Source organism: Pleurodeles waltl, chromosome 11 (genome assembly GCF_031143425.1).
Source record: "Pleurodeles waltl isolate 20211129_DDA chromosome 11, aPleWal1.hap1.20221129, whole genome shotgun sequence".
NCBI lineage: Eukaryota > Metazoa > Chordata > Amphibia > Caudata > Salamandridae > Pleurodeles > Pleurodeles waltl.
Window position 1 is genome coordinate 421,802,248 of NC_090450.1, and position 24,012 is coordinate 421,826,259.

A 24,012-nucleotide genomic window follows, 5' to 3' on the forward strand; every position below is an offset into this window, starting at 1 on the left:
CGGGGATCGCGGCGTCTGTGCGAAATGTTGAATTTGTGTACTTCCAGCGGCGTCGGTCACAACGTGGTGTGGCGACTTCCACGGACTTGCGGACTTCAGCGGGGCTGCCGCGGCGTCGGGCCTGCGAAGAGCATTGCGTTCCAGCAAAGGTCATGGCTTCGGGTGCAGGCGGCGTCACCGGATTCAGCAGCGGCGTCGGTCCGAAGTCGTCCGAAGTCGATTTCCTTGGATTTCCACCAGCTTTCCTTCAAGGGCCCAGGGACTGGATAGGGCACCACTTGTCAGAGCAGGAGTCTCTCCAGAGACTCCAGGCGCTGGCAGAGAGAAGTCTTTGCTGTCCCTGAGACTTCAAACAACAGGAGGCAAGCTCTAAATCAAGCCCTTGGAGATTTCTTCACAAGATGGAAGGCACACAAAGTCCAGTCTTTGCCCTCTTACTCTGGCAGAAGCAGCACTGCAGGAAAGCTCCACAAAGCACAGTCACAGGCAGGGCAGCACTTCGTCCTCAGCTATTCAGCTCTTCTCCGGGCAGAGGTTCCTCTTGGTTCCAGAAGTATTTCTAAAGTCTGTGGTTTTGGGTGCCCTTCTTATACCCAATTTCTCCTTTGAAGTAGGCCTACTTCAAAGTAAAGTCTCTTTGGAATGTGAAATCCTGCCTTTCCCAGGCCAGGCCCCAGACACTCACCAGGGGGTTGGAGACTGCATTGTGTGAGGGCAGGCACAGCCCTTTCAGGTGTGAATGACCACTCCTCCCCTCCCTCCTAGCACAGATGGCTCATCAGGATATGCAGGCTACACCCCAGCTCCCTTTGTGTCACTGTCTAGTGTGAGGTGCAACCAGCCCAACTGTCAAACTGACCCAGACAGGGAATCCACAAACAGGCAGAGTCACGGAAATGGTATAAGCAAGAAAATGCTCACTTTCTAAAAGTGGCATTTTCAAACACACAATCTTAAAATCAACTTTACTAAAATATGTATTTTTAAATTGTGAGCTCAGAGACCCCAAACTCCACATGTCCATCCGCTCCCAAAGGGAATCTACACTTTAATCAGATTTAAAGGTATCCCCCATGTTAACCTATGAGAGGGACAGGCCTTGCAACTGTGAAAAACTTAGCAATATTTCACTGTCAGGACATATAAAACACATTACTCTATGTCCTACCTTATCCATACACTGCACCCTGCCCTTGGGGATACCTAGGGCCTACCTTAGGGGTGCCTTACATGTAAGAAAAGGGAAGGTTTAGGCCTGGCAAGTGGGTACACCTGCCAAGTCGAATTTACAGATAAAACCGCACACACATACACTGCAGTGGCAGGTCTGAGACATGATTACAGAGCTACTTATGTAGGTGGCACAACCAGTGCTGCAGGCCCACTAGTAGCATCTGATTTACAGGCCCTGGGCACCTTTAGTGCACTGTACTAGAGACTTACTAATAAATCAAATATGCCAATCATGGATAAACCAAACACATACACATTTTGTAAAGGAACACTTGCACTGGTTAGCAGTGGTAAAGTGCCCAGAGTAACAAAAACAGCAAAATCAGAGTCCAGCACACATCAACAACCTGGGGAACAGAGGCAAAAAGTTAAGGGAGACCATGCCAAGGATGAAAAGTCTAACAGTATTCCTCCAAATTAGGTGTTTAGCCTCAGTCAAGATTGGTGTTGGCAGGTGGAAGGATGTGGGAGGTTTTGTGTTGTATGGAAAGTCCTGTAGGAGTCCCCACAGGGTTGGGGGGGGGGGGTATTTTTACTGTACCTTCTTTTGACTCCTGTTTTCTGTTTTTTATGGTTCTGTTGTAAAAAAAACTAATACCTGTACTTTAGATGTAAGGTTGCCTTACTCACAAATACATTTAAAAAATAAATAAAAAGGATAATAGAATTGCATTTGGATGTGTGTAAAGTGTTTTAACTTATTTTTTTGCATATGATGAAAATCTAGTTTCTGATTAAATTAGTAATGTACATTGTGATTTCAAGAAAGTATTTAAATTAGTATGTATCAAAGGTTGTTGACAAAGTATAAATACAATGTTATTTGTAGAAAAAGAGTACAGCATATTGCTTCTTACTTTGGAAATAAAAACACATTTGAAAGGCTCCTAGCAATGAGTTTTGTGAAAAAAAAAACAGTTTGTGAAATAAATATAATATTATATATTTGAGTACTAGGTTTATGTATAGTTTGTATGTGTTTTTGTGCAGTGTTTATTGGCTGAAATTGTATAAATAGCTTCAGCTGGGCTCCGCAGCTTCCTGTATTGATTCACTGGGTGTCCGCAGAAGTCAAAAGAACCACTGATTTAGTGTATGAATGGGGTTACTTTTATATGAAGAAAAGCATTATTGTTGGTTAAAGCAGTTGTGCTTTCATAGTGAGAAAGTGTAACATTTTCCTTCATTAAATGCCCACCATTGAAAACTGTGAACTAGCAGAACTTGCTATGATTTTCAAGACAAAAAGTCGTGTCAGTTCATTTTTGAGAGCCCCCATGTCTTTCCACCTTCTACTTTTTTGGCGGATCTGCTCTTGCACAATTTTCCCCAGCTAAAGCCATGTTTTTGTGTGGTGAAATCTGTAGTATTTGAGACTTCTGAAGAGAGATTTTGTTACCTCTTCCAGGAGCAGCAAGGTTGTAGAAGGTTAACAAATCGTATCATTAGACCCAGAGCTTGAGACACACAGGGGAAATTGCAGTTGGATATTGAGTATTACTTCCATTTTGGTAGAATAGATCATCTACTTTAGCTGCCCTTATATCAGTGACTCGTAACCTTTTAACTTCTTTAGACCACAGTGAAACACTACTGGAAGCCAGGAACCCCCACATAAGCAGTTTGTATGATTTAAACTTCAAAACATTACACAAAAATATGTAAACAAATATACATCAAACAAATACTAGAATATTTTATTTGATTCACCAAGAAAAAATATGCGAACATTTACATTTTAATAAGAAGTAGGACATTTTAAAATTTTTGTTTTGTTTCTAAAATACCAAGCTTTATGTTAGGCGCTAGCAAATCAATGACTTTTTTGCTGCAAATGGATGCTCTCTTTTTGTTTTTGCATACCAGTGCTGCTTCAGTTGAGTCCACAAATTGTCCATACATTAGTATGTTTGCTTTAAATGTGCTGCTCCCACAAATCAAGCTTAGGACACCAACTTAATTTGTAGATTTCAATGGTAACTTCCTACCCATTTATAAGGCTTTCAAAGCTTCAATTTTGCTTTTTATTTATATGTACTTTAGTAATCTAATGTTCATGTAATTTTACAAAGAGGTGTGGACCCATTGAAAAGGTGTCCCTGGCCACAGGTTGAGCACCACTGCCTAATATTATATGTAATAATATTATATCTTTTAGTGAGTCAACATGCCACTAACAATATTTTTATGAAATTGGCAGGTACTTGGTGCAGAGAAATGCCGAGATATGGCATTCTTTTTTGTAGCACCCATTGAGATTCCTTGCTGAATCTGATTCGAGCCATTTCTGCCTGACCTATTGGCCTTATGACTGTGTGATCAGATCATTACCAGTAAAAAATGCATTTAAGAATACATATGCTCTCACTAACAATTGGTAATGACATTTCTCTATGAGGGTTTCTAAAAAGATTTTCTTCAGAATTCCAAAGAAGTGAAAAAATGACGATCTTTGCCCTCATATTTATTTTTTTTAGCTTTGAATTTCATACTCTTTAAAACAGGATAACCTAAAAATATGACAGTGAAATAAAAGTAAACAATTTATAATTCTTATTACTGATCCAAGCATTATTGTTATTAGCTTCACACCTTTAATCTGCACCATTCTAACACTAATACGAGAAGGGCCTGGGTCTAATCGAAGGGAGCAACTTTGGCTTCTTTTTAACATTTTGAAAATATGTACCCTTTTTATGTGCGCAATGCCTCTGGAGCATTTATTTCAGAATATGGTAAAAATAGTTTTGCAGAACATTCTGTATGTGTTGTTTGTCATTCATTTGAATATATTTTTACTTTTTTTTACCCATCTCCTCTCAATAACATGGACTAGATATATTTTATTGCAAATTAGAAAAATTCGAACATATAGTTGTGCTTGAACTATTTTAACTAAGACCCTAGGAGTCATGCATTGCTTGTTTGGTCATCAAAAATGTTAGGGAGTCAAGGTTTCTTGACATTTATTAATTCTATAGTGCACTTATGAATATTATTCTTTGAGCACCCCTGTGCCTGTTTAAACAAATAAAAATGCAGGCTATGTTATGTTACAGCGGTTCAGTAACTTAGTGGTAATTTAGCCATAGAGTTGGTGCTCTTGAGAGGTATTGGTTAGCACACCTTCTGCCTCAGCCTCGGTGTGTGTTTTGTGCCCTTATTTCAACTGTGGAATTGAGTATGTGACTATCTCTGGGTGTGTTGTATGCTCTCTGTATCTGTTTGGTTTAATTTGTGGTTGAGTATTCTTGATTTTGGGAGCCATGTGAAATCTGTCCACTTTGTTGCCAATGTCTGGCTGTGGGGTGTCACTCTGGAAATCTTGCTGGAGGGTGAGAATGGTTTATTGTAGTCTTTCGACTTTGTCAACCAATACAGTTATGCACAGATAATACGTTTGAGTCTGAAGGATGCATGCTGTGCTGACAACTGTCATTTGGTTTCATGATGTTAACAGTGGTTCCTTGATGATACTCTCAAAGATGTTACATTGAGTTATTTTATTGGTTCACCTCATTTGTCTGGTTGCATCTGTTGAGTCTACGGTCCTCTTTGTCACCCTGTTCTATCTTCACTCAACCCCTTTACACGGATAGCCTTGGTTTGCCATAAGGTATAGTGTCATAAGTTTGGGATCATAGTATGAAGTGAAAATCTTAGGATATGTATACCAAAATGTCAAGCCCTCACATGACAACCTAACTTATGAATTATTGCTAAGCCTGGTCAATACAAACTAGTAAGGCTTTTGTCTGTTCTGTCCTTTTAGCCTTGTGAGAAATTGTACTTTTAGTGTTGCCAAGATCTCTGAACTTGGTTTGCCTGGTGTCGTGATGTGTTAATGTTTGTTATGAAGTTATTGGTGAGACATGGTGTGGTGTAGAGTATTCTGGTGTTGTGTAGGGTATATTCTCATGTAATATTATTTCAGGTGCTTTAGTTTCATATCACATAGTGCTGAATGTGGGTGCAGGGCTTGATATGGTGTTTTGATTTGTAGTGGCATGTATGGTGAGGGATGTAGATTTCTTTTAAGTGGAGTTGAGTGTTCCCTTAAGTGGAGTACGTCATGTGCTATTATAAAATTGGTTTCATATGATATCAAGATGGATGATGAGGAGTGGTAAGGTGTTCAGTGGTGTGTTGAGTGTTGTGGATAAGTGAACAGTGGTTATGTGTGATATGATGGAAGTGGCCAGGTGTGGTGATGCAACAGCATCTTTAATAGTTCAGTGCCTTAAGCTGTGTGTTAGTTTATACTATGGAGTATTGTTATATGTTACTGTATGGCATTGTCTTGTTCAATGAAATGATGTCACAAAGTGTGATCCAGCATGGTTTGACAAATCTTTAATATGGGAAGTTTGATGGTAGAGTGTCTGGTGAGGTCTGGAGCATTTCTTGTTTGAAGATTCTTGGTGTAGTGTCATTTCCATGTTGTGGTGAGAGTGAGGCTTGTGATGAGAGCATATGTGTGAAGAGTGGCATGTGATGCAAAAGAGGAGGTCTGGGTAAAGAGGTAGAGAAAGCAGAAAAGGGAGAACTGCTGTTAGTTTAGAGGATAGGATTTAAACTATGAATATTAGGGAGATGATGGCTGAAAATAAAAGAGAAGAGGGGAGAGTGAAAAGCAACAGAGAAATTATATAGGAGGAATAGAGTGGACAGCATATATAGCTGGCCAGTGAGGAGCTCTTCTGTACAGTCAGAAAGGGAAGCAAGTATCTCTAAGCCAAATGAGTGTCATGCCCGTCATAACAATGTACAAAAAAGTAACACTACACTGAAGATCATAATGTTAGACAGGGTACTACAACTTAATACAAATCTTAGAATAACACATCTTAGTATGTTGTCATTGTTAATAGACCCTTGAATAGTGCACAATGTAGATAATATATGATGTAGAATTGCATGCCATAACGAGTGTTGTAAGCAAACACAAATGATGGACGGAATGTGGAACCAATCAAACATTCACCCCCAGTCACAGATCTGGGTTTAATCCATCAATTCTTTTGCTCAACACGCCATGCTGGTTTGGACCCAGCCATATGCAAATCAGTCTTGACCCTGTTCCCCAAGGGAACAGTCCAGCCCGAACTGCCTGGCCAGTTCCTACCTTGGCCGGTAACAAGCATCCTGGGACTAGTTTCAGGGTGTTACCCTTCATCAGCCAGGCTAGCTTGAAACCAGTGGCATAGTGAGCCTGGGACCCTCGTCTGGGCATAACCGGCACACTTAGGGCGAGAAAAGCAAGCAAACACAAATGATGGACGGAATGTGGAACCAATCAAACATTTCTTTGCTTTTGTTGCCATAAAGAGTGTTGTAGCATGTCATACTAAAGCATTTTAGAAAGAGAGAAAAAGTGGAGGAGGTAAGAGTACAGGACGTTTATATGCATTTGTCAATGATAGGCAGCCCAACCATCTTGGTGGCAGGGGTGCTCAAGATCCCTGCCCACTAGTGTTGTTCCTTGATCCTGTCATCTCTGGGCACAATGTTGATACATGCCTACTGAGGCTGTGGTGATCAAAATACTAGTGGGGATGGAGTCTGGTTTGTAGGACATAATGAATTTAAAACTAAGCAGGTCCACCAATCCAATTTGTTCATTTGACTCTTTATTCAAAGGTACGTTGAGGAAGTGAAGAAACAACTATGGTTTTCAAGCTGTGAAGTATGTTGCACCCCACCAGTGATATGCCAACAAAAAATCACACCTCTAATCTAATACATTTTGTGATCTTCTTATGATATGATGCATGAGATATCAATGTAGAAAGCTGGCTGTCAGAATCTAATGGCAATTGTGCAATTTTAGACAAAGCATTGAAGATGCGACACAAGACCATCTTTCCTCACAGACACAGTGTAGGTTCAGATATAGGACATGTCTGATCGTCTTCCTTAGTGATGATGCAATCATTCCTCTTTGTCCTACGAGTCCTGGTGGGACTGCAGCCTACATTGGACAACGTTCCTTTCAGAGGTCTAGTCCATCAGAGACTCGCCCTCAAACATTACTCCTTATAGATTAAGATCTTGGCTCTACGAAACACAGTATGGTATCCTGCTGTTTCATCCCCACAGATCTCTAAGGTAACACCTTTGATAAAAATGTTTATTGAACAAACATGTCATAGAAATAAATCGGAGAAATACAAATCAGAGGAATACATTTTCTCTAAAGTATGACAATTACGTTAAATATAGGATTAAGTTTAGGGTAAAGAACAGGATTGGTTTCAGGTTTAGAATCAGGAAAATATTAGGGCCAAGGCGAGGTAAAGATAAATGTTGGGGTCACTATAAGGGTTGTGACCAAGGTTTGGGTCACGGGTAGTTACCTACTGAGGTAAGAAGTAAGATTTGGGTTAGAGTGAGGCTAAATATAACATAAGCTTAGCTGTCATGGTTAATGTTAATGTTAAGGTTAGACTAAGGTTAAGTTTAGGGTCACAGAGAAGGTAACTGTTAAGGAACAAGCACTATGCTGGGTTAAGATTTGGGCGAGGATCAAGAGTTAGGGCATGGCTTATAGAAGGATTAAATTTTAAGGTATTTGAAAAACATTTTAGAATAACACAAACAATATTGCAAACCTCAGAAGTTTAACTAAGGATAGACGTTTGGACTCCTTTCCTACTGAACTGAGCAACCCATAATAAGACTCAAAAGAGGACTGATTTAGGAATTGGAAACTAAACAACTTTGTCTAACATATGGCAATAGCGAATCAAGTGCCACTGCATATAGTGGACGGGTGAAAGTCATAAAAAGTCAACGGTTAATAGAAATACATCCATCTTCTCTTTGTGATTATAACGTGGGGACCCAAAATATTGATACCTGCAGACAGTGTATGGAATGGAATTATAGATGTGCAAGTACTCATCTCAGGCGACAATCTTGGGCTCAATACCCACAACCAGTGGCGTGTACCAAGCTATGGGGATTATTTTGCCCACACGAAGAAGCATGGATGATGTAAACATGTTAGCTGGAGCCACAGAAAGAGAAAGGAGAAGTAGCCATCAGAGAGTTTCTCCTGATGAGGGCTTGGAAGGGCAAGTAAGGGACAGAAAGGCAGTAGAACACACTGCTCTCTTTCACAAACCTTTGCTCTCTCTTCTTGCTGTCTCCGATTCAGCATCCCCCTAAATGCTCTCATCTTCTTCTATGTCCACCTCTTTATCTCCCCCACTTTCCAATTTATTTCCTCAAAACCTTCTTTACTCGCAGCCTTCTGTCTTCCCTCACCAGTTTCTTCTTCCGATCTTTTCTCTCTCACCTTACTTCCCCCCACCTTCAATGTAGCATTTTTTTTTATCGCTGTCTTACTCGCATCATGTCTCAGCCACCTTCCTTCCATTTTACATTATTTCTGTTTTACCTCTAGTCTGTCTTCCTGCTTTGCTCATCACGTCAGCCCATAATTTCTTTGCCCTGTTTCCTCCTTCCTTTTTTTGTGGCGCTTGCCATGTTTCCCTGATAACGTCTACTAAGGTAATGTGGTTTGGGCTTCAAGATAACCTTGTCCACTCGTTCCCAAACCTTCCTCAAAAGGAAGCGAATGTTTCTTTGACCGGTGGGGTAATAACTTTTATGGAATTTACATTTTTGAGTGCATCGTTTTAGATTTGAGTGATGTGTTTGGATGATAATGTGAGATTGGTGCTGTTAAGGATTAGTGCGACAAAAATATGCATAAGTACTAAAAATAGGCATATGTGATTTCCTACTCAAAAGTAACTGTGTTTGTCACTATGTTGCAGTATTTGGGATTAAGGGCCACCTTGTGGTAGCACAGAATACCAGTCGTGAATTTTCTAAGCCAGATACGTTTGTTGCTTCATCATTAACGCTTGTAAGCAGTAACACAGTGATCCGACTATTGATAAATCACTAGATAACCCTTTCTGGACCTGCCTGGATTGTGACAGGTGGCCGAAAACGTGCTAGTTAACTAGTCATGAGGTTATCAGGTTTTAGCAGCATTGTCCGGACTGTTCAGAGTCCAATGATCACTGTGAGGCATATGAACAAAGAGGTGGTGCTTTCATCAAAACCAACCTCCATCAGGTAAGTGAAAACCCTCTATATATATTTTCACTTGAAAAAAAACAAAGGTTACAGGGACGTCATACTTAGGCTCACATTTCAAATGTACAAAATCATAGAAATTCACCTGTTATATTTGAAGTTATCGCAAATAATTGTAACTTGTGCCCTAAAGTAACTATAACTCGCGACCCCGCCATGCACAGTTTTTTTCTGTCAAAAGTTTTACTGCAGATATTACATTGATATTATCAATGATGTTATCAAAGGTGACATGAGTGACGTAATTATTGGGCTAATTAGCAGTGTGGCAAGAGTGTGAGTTATAGTTCCCCTAGAGCACGGGTTATAGATACTTGAGATAACTCTAACAGCTGAATTTCTGTGGTTTTGTATGTTTAAAATGTGAGCCTAACTATAACTGCCCTGTAACCTTTGTTTTTTTTAAAGTAACTTTCTATTGTTTAAAAAAAAAAAAAAATCCTAACTATAATGTCCCCATAACCTTTGTTTTTTTCAGTGAATTCCTATGTTTTTTAACATATAGTAATTTTCATTACTATACGTTAATCCAATCACGGCCACGCAAGGCGTTTGGCCATATGCAGCGGCTGTTGACCGCAGGAACTGGTCTATGGCCAGGCCCTGAGGCCAACCCCCTATAAGCACCCAACCTTACGCTGTGTGCAGCGAGGGTTGGCTGCAAAGCAAGGGCTGCGGCCAGACCCTGCGGCCAACCGCGCTAACCACCCAACCCCACTCTCCGTGCGTCCCTTTGCCAGTGTGCGGCAGGAGTTGGCCGCAGCCTGTCTCTCTAAGTGTGAGAATAGGTGCGTGAGGGTGTGTCTGGGGGTGAGAGCGCCTGTGAGAGTGTCTGTGTGGGAGTGTGAGGGAGTGCACCAGTGTCTTAGTCGGTGTGGGTCTGTGAGTGGGTGTGTGTGAGGGTTTCAGTGGATCTGTGAATGGGTGTGTGAGTCTGAGTGGGTGCGTGAGTGTCTTAGTGGGTATGTGAGTGTCTGAGTGGGTCTATGAATGGGTGCACCGGGTGTCTGAGTTGGTCTGTGAGTGGTTGCATATGGGTCTGCAAGTGGGTGCGTGATCGTCTGAGTGGGAGTGTGGTTGGAAAAAAGAGACTGAAAAAGAGAAATTGATAGCAAGTGAGAGGGAGAGACAGAGGTTTTTATGCTTTGATGAATGCTATACTTAGAAAGAGATATTTCTGGACAAATTGAAAAGAAAAATGTATTTGTCTATTATAAAAGAGTAAGAACCTTTAAAACTTTTGAAGTTTAAAAATTAAAGAAGGAAAATGATCAGTGACACACCTGGAGTAGAACCCTCAAGTTTCAGTGTGAGGGTCTGTGACCTTAACCATTAGGCCACATGTGACTCCTTCCTATGATGCTTTGACATACCTATGACAGTCAACCCACACATGTGATGGGAAAGAAAAGTGAATGTTCCATCACTAGGAAGCTTTAACAGTCAAAACACTACTGAATAAATAAACACACTGCCAAGCGATATTAGGATTTCAACCTTCAGTCTTCTGAGTGACAGTACAAGACTCTAACTGTTAGGCCAGAAGTGACTCTGTTCTGCTCTGCATCTAAACATAACTATAACATTCGCCCAAAACATTTTGCAAGTGTGACGCTATGAAGTCATTGCATGGAGAGACCATTGCAATTAGAATCTTTCTCTCTCTTCCATCCCGCTATGGGATAGAAGAGAGAGAGAGTGACAGGACCACAGGGGAGCCTGAAGGTCCTCATGTTCCCATCCGGCTCCCCATGTCTTGTGGGAGCCGGCACTGCTCCCCCAAGCAGGGAGCTGCTTTTAATAGCAGCTCCCTGCTTGACGGAGCAGTGTTTTCATCTGTCTTCCCTGCACGCATATTTGCACACTGAGGAAGGCAGATGAAAACTCCCTGTTCTGGAAGTGAGGGCTGTTTGACAGCTCTCACTTTTAGAAAGCGGACTTTGTTTGCTTTTGCTTGGTGGGATCTGTCTGCTCCCACCAAGCAAAAACAAACAGCTATGCCCTGAGGGTGGGCACCCACGGACTTAGCAGGAGCCGGCTCCTGGGGGATGGTGGTCCCCAGGACCATCATTGGCTCCTCCAGGGGAACTCTGAATTTAGCCTCGGGAGGTGGTGGTCCCCGGGCTGCGGGGGTTCAAAACTGCTCCCCTCTTTATTTTTTCATGTTTGCCCTTTTAAGGTGGTGTTTCTAGGGCTGCGGGGACACATTGAAATATAAGGAAGTCCCAGGGAGGTGGCGGTCCCCGGGACTGAGCAGGACCACGCAGCCCTCCCCATAATCAAATAGAATTGATCCCCGGGGAGGTGGTGGTCCCTAGACCTGCGGAGCCATTGCCCCCCACATTGAAATAGAAGGAAGCCCTGGGGAGGCGGTTGTCCCCGGGGCACTGAAAAGCCAAGGAGGGGGGCCCCCCATGCACCCCCTCCTTATTTTTTACTTCACCCCGGGACCTGGCCCACCCGTGGGCTTTAAAAAACAAGCACAGAAGCCTCGGCTTGCTTTCTTTTAAAAAATTCTTTACAAAATTGCTGCAAAATTCGCAAATTCGTTGAAAAAAATGTTTAAAAAATGCTTTTTTTGCACCAGAGCCAAAGGGTCATGGTGACTCTAGCCTGGCCCCTTTTCTCTTTTTTCTCATTTTTTTGAGGGACTTGCCTGAAGTCGAGTCCTAAGATGGCTGCCAATACTTCCTGATTGAAGTGTTGGCAGCCAGTCGGAGCTGTTCATTTCCCTGCACGAGCTCATCATTATTCAGAAAGTTGTTGGGATGGACTAGAGGCCATAGATCTACAAATTTGGGTTTCCTTAAATTTCTCAAAAACTACTGAACAAATTTACACCAAATAAGTAAAAACTTAATCTGCATACCGAAAAGCTACCTTTCTGCCAAATTTGGTGTAATTCCGTCCAGCTGTACGGGCTGAAGTCATATTCAAAGGTCCTAAGGGAATTAACATTGGAAATGCAACTTTTTTTAACCCCTTTTTTCTCGGGCCCCGCATGACGGATCACCCCCAATCTTTCTGTGTGCAACAAGAATCACCGGCACGCTGTTAAAAAAAAAAGAATTTCGTGAAGATTCGTAAAACTGTGCCAAAGATATAGGCAAGTCAAAAAAAGCTTTTTCTATGGAAACATGTCCCTAACTATAACTACTTAGTGGCGACCGCCACTAAACTTATGTATGTATGTATGTATATATATATATATATATATATATATATATAAAGCCTTATCGACCCCTAACTCAATCACCCTAAAAATACCTTACCACCCAAATACTCATACCCACCCTAAACTTTAAAAATCCCCTTAACCACTCAAATACCCCTAACTACCCTAAACCCACACGTACCATACAAATACCCTTACCCAACCTAAAAATATCCTTACCACCCCATACCCACCCCTAAACCCTTAAAGTACTGTTACACTAATTCCTTATATGTAATATAGGGCACGTACCTGATCTATGCTTACATTTACGTTGTAATGGCATGCATGGTAAAGGCATATGCATGATAAAGACTTGCATGGTAAAGGCAATACGTTGTAAAAGCAGGTGCATGGTAAAGGCTACGTGGTGATGGCATTGCGTGGTAATGACTACTTGGTGAACGTTGTTTCCCAAATTCTAGGCATTGTTCAGTTAGTCATCTGCCCTACAATGGAGGATCTGTGGTGAGAAGTAGAACAAGAAAGTACAAACTGTTACTCAGTGGTGAGCAGAGTCTAATGAAAAGGTCAAGCAACACACAAATGTGCACACTGGCGCCCACACATGGATCAAGACACATATGCAAGTGTGCTTGCGCACACAGGCATGCGTGCTTGCGCACACATTTATCCACGTCCACTGACATACAGGGATCCATGTTTGAGGAAACTCACAGTCTCAGTGATATACATCAACAGACTTTAGAACACATGGTGACTTACTTTCATACACATAGGTGGATACACTCTCAAAAGCACACAGAACTCACACAAACATGCAACACCAATCAAGAGCGTGTGTACATCTCAGAAAGAGCCTTAGTCCAGGGATGGCAGTCGTGTGACTCACAGCTCTTTGCTTCTCATCATGCATTTCTAGCTAACTCTACACTGCTTCAAATTCATTGTTTTTAGCCATTTTCCCTTCATCTCATCATCTTCTCATTTCCTCAGTGTTATTTTTTTTCTTTCTTAATTACTTTCTCGCCTATTCCTTTCTTCACCTGCGCTCTGTCTTCTTCTCTGTCTTCCTTCTGATTGCCTTTTCACTGCTGCATACCCTTCCCTCTTGCGTCCTTTCCCCCTTGCCTTCATTCACTCTTGCCTTCATCCACTTTTGCCTTCTTTCACCTCCCTTCTGCTGTCTTTCCTTTGCACTTTTTCACCTGTCATTACCCTTTTTCCCATTGCCTTTCCCTCTCACATGCCTCATGCTTCTTACATTCCTCTTTCCTAATAGAGACCCTCACACTTCCTGTGTGCCCCGTGTTATCCAGGAGGAATGCCCGAAATCTGGAGGGACGCAACCTGATGACCAGGAGATTCTGCAGCCTACTTACCCTCTCCCAGTGGATTCCTGGAAGGCTCTCATGGCTCAGATAGGTAAGAGGAGGCTGTTAATTTCCTGTTTCATTCTCCTGGTCTCCTGTCTTTCCTTCTGAGTCTTTCTTGGTGTGCAACTGCGTTCTGCATTTCCTTCTAAATTTATACTGAGTTTTTCCTGTCCATCTTTTCTTATTACCCTTTCCCTACTGTTCTCTCATAATCAACTTTTCTGCAGTCTCTTCTCCATCTTCCTACTTTCTCTGATATCAACACTACACTATCGGTCTTCACTCCCTCCACTGCCACTTCTCTACCTTTCTTCTGTCTTTATTCATGGCTGCTTCTAGTGCAGGGCAATAGTAGTTATCTGAGGTGGGTACAGCATAGGAAAGTGCCATGTTGCCTTGTAAGCACTAATAGTTGCCTTTGTTGGGTTTGAGTGGCAAAATGTTACTTTGTCTAGTACATGAAAATCCTTTTATTGACAATATTCACTTATTCTCAGTCTCCCCTCCACTCACATTTACTCCACTGCGTATGCCTTTGCTACCTTTTTGTTACTCCGCTTTATCCTCTCATTGATTCCCTATTCTGAAGAGTTTCATGTTTCTTCTGTCAGGTATATCTTTCTCATGTCTTCCCTGTACCTCCCACTCATCCCTGTCTTTCATCTGCCTATCTTTTCCTTTTTGACCTGCTTTCCATCCTTTTCTGTTTCACAATGCCATTCTATCTTTCTATGCCCTTTCTCATCTTTTCTTCACTTCACTTTCCACCATCCCCTGGATCTTCTTGATAGACTTTCTTGAATTGCCTAGTCCCTCCTTCTCTTCTCTCTCACCTACCTCCTCTCTCTTTCTCCTGTCAGGAGCCCGCTCCACTCAGTTTCATGCTTTCCCCTGTCCTCGCCACCCTTTTTTTTTTTTACCTCTTTCGACCTAGCCACAACTTCCCTCTCTCCTCCCTCGTATAAAGATCTTCACGAATCCCTCAGATCGTAGTCCAAATCCAGCAGGCCAACCTAGACTTTTTCCTAAGTTTCCTAAGGGTGATAATAGTACTATAAATGTCATTTGCAGTGCTGTGAAAGATCAACACAGCATCAAGTGCTGCTTAAAAGCAAGCAGTGTTACCTAGGTCTTAAGCTGTCCCATGTCTGGTGTGAATAATTTATCTGATCCTGGGTTTACTTTCAGATTAGGGGTTTTGACTGCCAGCTCATAATGCTTGGAGTGACATCTGATTTGCTAATACTGGTCTAAAGGAACCTAGGTGATTTGACATGCATTGACAACTGTGACATTTTAGAGATGGTGGGAAGATAAGGTCCTAACGGTCTCTCTCCTTCAGGTCTAAACCTTTGAATTTTTTTTTAGTTGATAATAGCCACACTTGGTAAGGCAAAGTTGGAAATGATTCCAAGATAGTGGCACTAGGCTACTTGGTTCGTCAAATCCCCCAAACCGATAAACAATCAACAGTATGCAGGCGGAAAGACTGACAGTTTAAACTTGCTGGACTATGTCAAGTTTGTAACAATGGACAGAGAGAGAGAAAGAGAGACACTGCTATTATAAACATCTGTGTGTCTGTCTGGGAGCATGAAGTCTGGGGCTTGGATGTCAGTTATTTGCTGGCTGGCCAAGTTACGGATGGAGTGATGTTTGTTGACAGAATTGTCATGCTCTCCTCAGTGGCTCCGGGAGCGAAATCTGGTCCTACGGAAAATGTCAGCTGAGTTGAGACGTTGATTGAGTGAAGTCAGCATACTAATCTTCATTTCCTGGTTTACGGTGAAGATGGCTGCTCATGGGCATTGTCACACTGTGGGATGCGTCCCTGGAGGATGCAGCTCAAGGACGGTGGTTGGACCAACATGGAAAACCCTGGCCTTTAGCTAGGAAGATTGTGGAAATAATAATGTGGCAAAAACCACAGGGGCTGTATGTCAAGAGGTTATATTGCCTTTGGGGCAGTTAAGCATGGGACCTTCGTGGGCGACTCCTCAGTGGTGGAGCAGTCCCAGGCCTGTGTTGATGAGAGAAGGACCAGCCTTCATTTGAAAATGGTGCAGAAAAAGATGAACTACAGGAAGGTAAATGCAGCTGTTGTTTTTCACAAAATGGGAGCTCCCCTGTTTGCAAATATGAATCTAGTAAAATCTCTCAAAAACAAAATAAGGACTATGTTGTTTGTGGAACTCCACAGGCAGGGTGTCCCATGAATGGTGATATTTTGGATTCAGCTGGCCCCTGAGATGGGCTGTTAAACTCCCAAATTATGCAATTATGTTTTTAGATCCTCATATTGGACTTGAAGGAATTAGGATTTTGTGCAATAACGCACCCTTGGAGCAAGCTGAATGGCCCACCTTTTTTGCATCATGTAATTCTGAGATTTCAGAAGGGGTTAAAAAAATAAGCCTGTCTCACAGGGTGCGCTTAGATAAATATACTTTATGAGTACAGCCTAACACCTTTTATAGCCAACCTCCTTACACTTGTGTTAATATCCCCAAATGATATTAGTTGATGTTAGTAAATGTGACTGTTATGGTTCCAAACCTAATGCTTCTATTGTGATGGATTAGTCGCTGGTTCCCCATTATCACGTGCTCTTCTTGTACATCGTAATTGGCGTTAATGACTTGTCTGTCTTTTCTCAGTGTTCATGCTGCATACAACAGAATTTGTATGTTGCTTAGGTATTCTCATCACCATTCTCTTAACCTGACTACTCTGCCGAACTTTGGAGTTTTTTCAGATTTTCTCTACCTAGCTAACTTGGGTTCAGCACTATTGCTGCTAATATAATCAACAAGCATGTTGCAAAGGGTTCTATTGAAAGTCCGTATTTTGACAATACCGTAAGGATACATTATATAATTCTAAATTTGGGTTAAATGTACCCTTTAAGAACTGTATGACCTCTTTCCAGACCTTTCACAAACATAAGCATGTACCAAATATGTTCAAATGATCAACATGTTCTAATATGCATCTATGCAAAAATGACTGTTCATTGTTGATATTTCATTCAGTTCGTAAGGAGGGATGTAAAAGTGATACATTGTTAGACAGAATTGTGTTTTGTATTTTTCAGTAGTTAAAGTGGCTACATTTTATCCCGCGCTCCTTCCTAAAAAATGCAATCAGTTTCCAAGTTCTCTCTGTCTCATGCAGACTCCATTCAGAATCACAGGACATCTTTGTCATCCAAATGTTGTTGTAACATTGGGCTATTATATTTTCAAAATAAATAGTAGACTGCTGACAACTCAAGAACTCCCTTCAAATGATTTTAAAGTAAAAAGGTCTTCTTTGTGAGTTTGTATTCGTTTATCTTTTCCAGATTGGGGGGTCTGAACAAATTTGTAATGTAGAGAGTTACAAATTAAATCATACTTGTGTTTCTGTAGGGATACATGGGAGACTGTGCCCCTTATTGAATTCAGTCTTGTTTTATTAAAACTTCTGATCGATAACATTTTGTGAGAGGAGACCATCAGTATCAGCATCTTATTCATGTTCCATGATAGAGGTCAGCTGGTTTATGCAAATATGCTTTCCACACTATAATTAGAGTGTTCATGAGTATTATTTGGGGTTAGTTGGATTTGATGCTTTACGTGATGCAGGCTTGTACACCACTGTTTGTCTTTAACAAAATGTAACATTGCAGATTGTACAGAATAAGAGAGTGACTACCTCGGAGATATATAGATCCTTGTATATTCTGATGGTTTCCTGGATGCCCATGATCCTTAAATTATTTCTCCTTGAATCGTTTTCTAACATTTCATTAAGCTATTTCAATAATCTTGTTTTTGTTATGGAGGTACCACCTGCATTTACCTTCACAGTGGTTTCAACTGTGGCTAAGTCTGTGATAGGTTTATTGATGGACTCCTGTGATTATGCAATTTTAGAGTCTTGATGTCAAAGCATGGTATGAATCTTTTGCAATTTTGTGTCTTTTCTTTTCTGGTATGTCACTGATTCATGTGTGTTAGTTTTGACAGCCTGTTGCCCTCATGTCATTGTTCAATGAGAAATGAACACTCATAGTCTTCTCCACTACACACAAATTGTTTGAGGGTTGAGTGTCCTTGATGGATTTAAATGTCTCTTCTGTCATCTCTATCCTGTCTGTGCCATCTTCACCTAATTCCCACTCTGAACCAGTCTAGCACTCAACATCCTAGCTAATATGATGTTGGCTTGCCGTAGTGGTCATGCTATGAAGCCTTTGGGTGTTACCTGTGCTCTTTTTCTTTACCCATCTTTCTAATTAGTCTTAGCTGCTCAATTTAGTTCTTTCACAGTTATTCTTTCTGGCATAGAGTCCACAGGTGTCAGGCATTCATACAGCGTGGGTTTTCTGGAGATCCACATTACTAACCATCACCATATCATCATTAGAGGCTTTTAGTTGTAGTGTTGCTGTCCCCTTATTAGGATTTGAAACCACTCAGAGGCACTTATTGTACCCTGCCTAGATCCTTCTACTTGTGTTTCACCAAGCAATGTCTTAGAGTGGACAATCTTGTGGTGCCAATTGTGATGGCTCTTTTATATTCTTTTGTGAAGGTTCTTGAACAGATTTACTAGAATGGGCCTCTCCCCAATGGAAGGGCTATAAGTGGCTCCTCTTATTAGATGTACACTCATTTTACCCTTCGTTAAAAATCATTTTTGATTAATTGGGAAGAGGAGTCAGAAATGATATCTGAAGCTCAGTGCTTGTGAGCGCTGTCTCTTAGCTACCAAAGAGCGCAGCAGTTGCTTACCCTCCTTGATATCTTGAGGGTCTTTTGTCAAGCTCCATGCAGATTCAGCGTACTTCTGAACAGTGCACCATGGATAACAGTGGCTCAAGCAGCTGTCCAAACAGTCCTGGCAAAAAATGTTTCATTTAGCGCCATCAACACTAACATACCGACTTTCTCACCATCGATTAAGCTTGCCTGGCTTTCTTTTTTCAGAGCTTGTTTACCTCACACTTGATCACGCTCAGTTGTATACCTCCCTTCTTCTCAACTCTGGAATCTCTGTCATGGTCAGATCTGCAAATACAGCCCTGTTGACAATGGGTTAAAATAGACTACAGAAGAAGCAAAACAATAATACAGTTAGTGTAGCTCCTCTCAATTAATGAGAAAAGATATGAGGAATCACCACTCACCTTATTAAAATACCATTTAAGCTTGAACAAAAACTGCAAGGGCTGATGCTTTCCAGAGCCCCAGGCCTAGCTACCTGAGCCCGCTGCCATTTTGCCCCCTACCACAAACTTATTTACAGTTCTTTAATTTAAGTATATTAAGGGGTGGGCCTTTGAGACATGTTTGAAACAGACAAATGTTAAGGTTACTCAAATGTGCAGGGGACAGATGGTTCCATTGTTTTCTAGACTACTCTTAATCATTCTCCATCTAATATAGTACAGTTCCATTCATAAACAGTTGATATAAAGTCTGTAATTAATTACAAGGCTTTCTAAAGTTTATTCAGTTGAAGTACCTCTGACAGACAGGCGGGTGCTTGATTGAGACCAGATTTTAAGACCAAGCATAGACCTTTACTTGTATTTCCACCATAATACAGCTTCAGTTGATGGGCCTCCTGAACATCACGAATGTGAAAAGCAGCCAGTAATTCAAATTGAACAAGGTTTACCTTTCTCATTTCTCAAGGAATTTTTCCTTGATGTCCATTACTGCTATCTGAACCCCTGATTACGAACCACTGATGGATACTCAAAAAAAGAACACTGACCTTTAATTAACCATGCAGCAGAACTGTGAATTTTGATTGTGCCATTTTGACCATTACAGGCAATATCGATGGTGACTTATAATTTACTGACTTCATGGCGAATACACTCGATTTCTTCTGTAAATGCAAAAGGACTGCTTGCTTCAAGTAACCTGGATTTGTTCCTTTTTTTTGCAGACAAATCAACTATGCATGTGTCATTCTCTATAAAACTGGCAAGAAAAGTAGGAAGGATATAATTTCTAGAGCCAAATAATAACATATTGGCTCTTCTTTGGGTTATATCAAATGTAGAGACCAACCCAGAGTGCGACAATTCTGAGAAAGAAGGTGAGAGAGGAGCAGCCAGGGTGTCTGTATAAGGAATAATGTCTGTTTCTGTTCTGGCTCATAGGTCTGCTTTTTTTTTTTAAAGAAAACACATAACTGAAAGAGAGACTAAATACTTGTGATGGTTGCACCGCGGGCATTTCAGCACCACAAGAATCAGTTCCTGGGTGGAATTCTGAGCTGTTTCATTGTCAATCAATCAAAGAAATTTGTAGAGCGTGCTACTCACCCGTGAGGGTCTCAAGGCGCTGAGGGGCGGGGGAGGTGGTGCGGGGAGGAGGGGGCGGGCCAGGGAGGGTCACTGGTCGAACAGGTCTTGAGGTTCTTTCTGAAGACCAGTAGGTCTTTGGTTTTGCGAATGTCGGTGAGGAGGGAGTTCCAGGTTTTGGGCGAGTTAGGAGAAAGACCTGCCTCCTGTGGTGGTGTGCTGGATGAGGGGGACTGTGGCTGGGGCGAGGTCGGCTGATCGGAGGTTTCGTGTGGGAGTGTGGAAGTTTACTCTTTCATTGAGGTAGGTTGGGCCGGTGTTGTGGAGGGATTTGTGTGCGTGGATGAGGATCTTGAATGTGATTCTCTTGTCTATGGGGAGCCAGTGTAGGGATTTGAGGTGTGGTGAGATTCGTTTGTGTCGGGGTAGGCCAAGGACGAGGCGCGCGGCTGTGTTCTGGATTCTTTGGAGTTTGCGTTTGAGTTTGAGTGTGGGCCATATTATGGTTTCTTTTAACTCCCAGAATTCCTTTTTTATATATTTTCTATGAATATACTTACTGACATGTGTATCTTTACATTCAAAAGTTTGTACCATTGCTACTTTACTTCCAGTCCTCCACTGCCTGAAGACCATAGTCAGCATCAACATAAGCTCTCAGATCTGAGTCTGCCTACAACACCCGAAACAGCCACAGAAGACCCTGCTTCCAGCACTGGCAACACCTTTGACACATAGCGTTCCTTCAGCGCCAGTATTGAAAATGTCCTCAATGCCCGCTTCAGCTCCGAAGTCTCCTTTGGCACCAAAACCTTCATTGACACCATGAAGCCAGAAGCCATCTCCAATGCCGAAACATCGGGTGCCCAAAGCCCCGTCCTCCAGTGCATCTTAGGACCAGGAGCAGCCTATCCTGCAGCATCGACGTGAGGAGCTTGACACCAGGCAGAGCAGATCCTCATCCACCTACAGACCAGCAGAAACCTCACAGCAGCCTCCACCAAAGCCTTCATCCACTATCCCTCACAAGAGGAAGCTGTCTTTTGAAGATGCTTTTGTCCTGAAGTCTGAACCTCCGGCCAAGGCCAAGAAGCATCAGGACTGGGGCTAACTCCTAGACCCAGTTCTCCTCCATATCCCTCTCCTCTTCATCTTCTCCTGTCCTCTTCAGATGCATTTTTTTCTATATCTTTATTTTGGAAAAATAAATCCACAAAACACAAAAAAAAAAAGTCAGAGAACTTACATCATACTAGATAAAATACACAGAATCAGCAGAGCATACACAGTGCCACATTCAATTGAAGACATTAATGCGAGCAATTTAAAAAAATCATACTAAAACATCAAGACAGCAGGAGAATTTCTTAAAATAAGGTAAAGTACAAGTGCCAACAACAGGAGCAGGTGATTTACAAATCGTGCCACTGTTCAACTGAGAATAGTACAGATAATCCAATTGCAGATCAACCAAACCAAGCAGCATACAAAAATCTTGTCATTGCTACAACAATCACTTCTTTAGTATCTATCCGTAGTATATGTAGAGCAGAAACAACCTAGGTATGTCCATGGAGTTTACATCATGGTATACCCCATTTTTTCCAGGGATGCCTATAAGCAGAGCTAAAAAAGCAATGTGAGATAAGGTTTTGTCACTTATAATGCTAAGAAGGCACTTACTGCTGATGCACCCCTCTTGACACAGTAGCTAATAACGGGAAAACCATCATATCTCCATTTTACATACAGTTGCAAGGACAGACACCCTGGTATAACCTCAAGCAGAGTTTCATATTCTGGGGCAACCTTTAAATCTTGAAACAAATCAGTTAGGCTCCTTGTTCTTACACCCTTCAATTCACTCAGCCAGAGATATTCTTCTAAGCAATTTTTAATCTCAGTACCTGAAAGTGGCATGGCCTCTTCCTGAGTATCCCAAAGAGAGGACAGGCCAATTTCATAGAGGAAAGATTTAGGGCCTGATTATGACCTTGGCAGAGGGGATTACTCCGTCACAAATGTGACGGATATTCTGTCCCCTGTATTACAAGTTCTGTAGGCTAGAATGGAACTACTGCAGGCGGTATATCCATCACATTTGTGATGTAGTAATCCCCCTCCGCCAAGGTTGTATTTGGGCCCTTAGTGTATGCAAACCAAGGAAAATTTTCCAAGCCCAGACTTCCCAAGAGACCCCTAGAAGTAATTCTAAAGGAAGGCACTTCAGCAATGGACCAAAGCCTGTGCCAGTACAAAACGGGGCTACACATAAGTTAACTGTATAGATGCCAAGGGCCATAATTTGGAGAAGATGAGGAGTACTCTTTGGAAGGTTAATAAGGCTCCTAACAAACTTATTTTTTTCTTTCAAAAGGTCGTCAACCCTCACATGACCTCAAACTTCAGCACCATACAATACTGATGATTTGGCTTTTCTATTGTAGATCTCCACAGCTGGATTAGGAGACAAAGACTGAGGGCCTCATTACGACTTCAGCGGTCCTTTCACAGGACTGCTGCAGCCGCTGCAGGCAAAAGGCTGCTAGTAATGGAGGTCTTTTGCCCGCCATATTAGGATTTTTCCGCTGGCAAAAACAGCGCAGCACTCACCACAACATTGACACCGGCTCGTAATAGAGCCGGTGGCAATGTTGTGGTGTGTCAGGTGCAGCAGCACCCACTGCACATTTCACTGCCTGTAATTCGGGCAGTGAAATGATTGATGGGGCTGTGCATAGGGGCCCCTACACTACCCATGTCAAGTGCATGGGCAGTGCAGGGGCCCCCAGGGGTCCCTCAATGCCCCCATTCTGCCGGCCTTTCCATGGCAGTGTTTACCAACATGGAAAGACTGGTGGATTATAACCGCCGGGACTGTGTCGGCGGTTTGACCGTAGCTGCTCCACCACGGTCATAATGGGGAGGTCGGACCACCCTGTTTGCGGCAGTCCGACAGCATTGTGAGGCTGTTGGTCTTAATACCGCCAGGCTCATAATGAGGCTCTGAGTCTCTTTATGCATCTTTAACTTTAACACGTCCCTTGTTTTTTACAGATGTTTCATTGTGCTTTTCCCAATATGCATACGTCAATCCATTTTATGAGAAACGCAAACCCCCAAATATGCAAACTCCTGGACTCTCTCTCCATAGGAACACCCTTGACAATGATGATTTCTGTCTTCCCTGATTTGTATGGGTTTAAGGCCATGAATTTGGTTTTATGATATTGATATCAAGGCCCTGGGTGCTGCAAAACTGTAAAAAGCAAAGCAAACAACTGTCTGTCATCCACACAAGGTTTTAGAGATTAAAAGGGTATCAGCCACAAAAAGTAGTGAGTAGATTGGATGGGTGCCCAATTTTGGTGCATCATTACAAGGAAACTCAAGCCCCTTGACCAGATCATTGATATATAGGGAAAATAAAGTCAGTGCCAGAACACATCCCTGTCGAATACTTGCCAAGATCTTAAAAGGGTCAGTAAACTCGCCGTTGCCCCCCTTACCTAATGCAGAAAGTGTTCAACGCATGTAACCTGAGAAGGACTGATAGAATATTTGGCGAACCACCCGTTAGTTTTAGCACCTCCCTCAATTTGGCTCTTTGAATGGTGTCAGGGGTTGAACGTAAATCAACAAAGACAAAATATAGGTGGCCTTTGTCCAAAATAAAAGTTTTACAGTAGATACAGCAAAATCTAGCAATTTGGTCAATCATACTAACTTTAGTCCTGAAACCTGCCTGTATAGCAGAGAGAATGTCATTCTCTTGTATTCTCTCAACCAATTTTCCTAAAACAAGACAG

General features: G+C 42.0%; 1 protein-coding gene across 2 annotated transcripts in view; it reads left to right on the forward strand.

Annotated features, from left to right (window-relative positions):
• Positions 1 to 24,012, forward strand: part of NGEF (neuronal guanine nucleotide exchange factor) — an 850,900-nt gene that overhangs the window by 337,137 nt on the left and 489,751 nt on the right. For both annotated transcript variants that reach the window (XM_069213776.1, XM_069213777.1), the window contains one exon: positions 13,803 to 13,945. In XM_069213776.1, the coding sequence (XP_069069877.1) occupies positions 13,803 to 13,945 (143 nt within the window). The remainder of the gene's footprint in view (positions 1 to 13,802; positions 13,946 to 24,012) is intronic.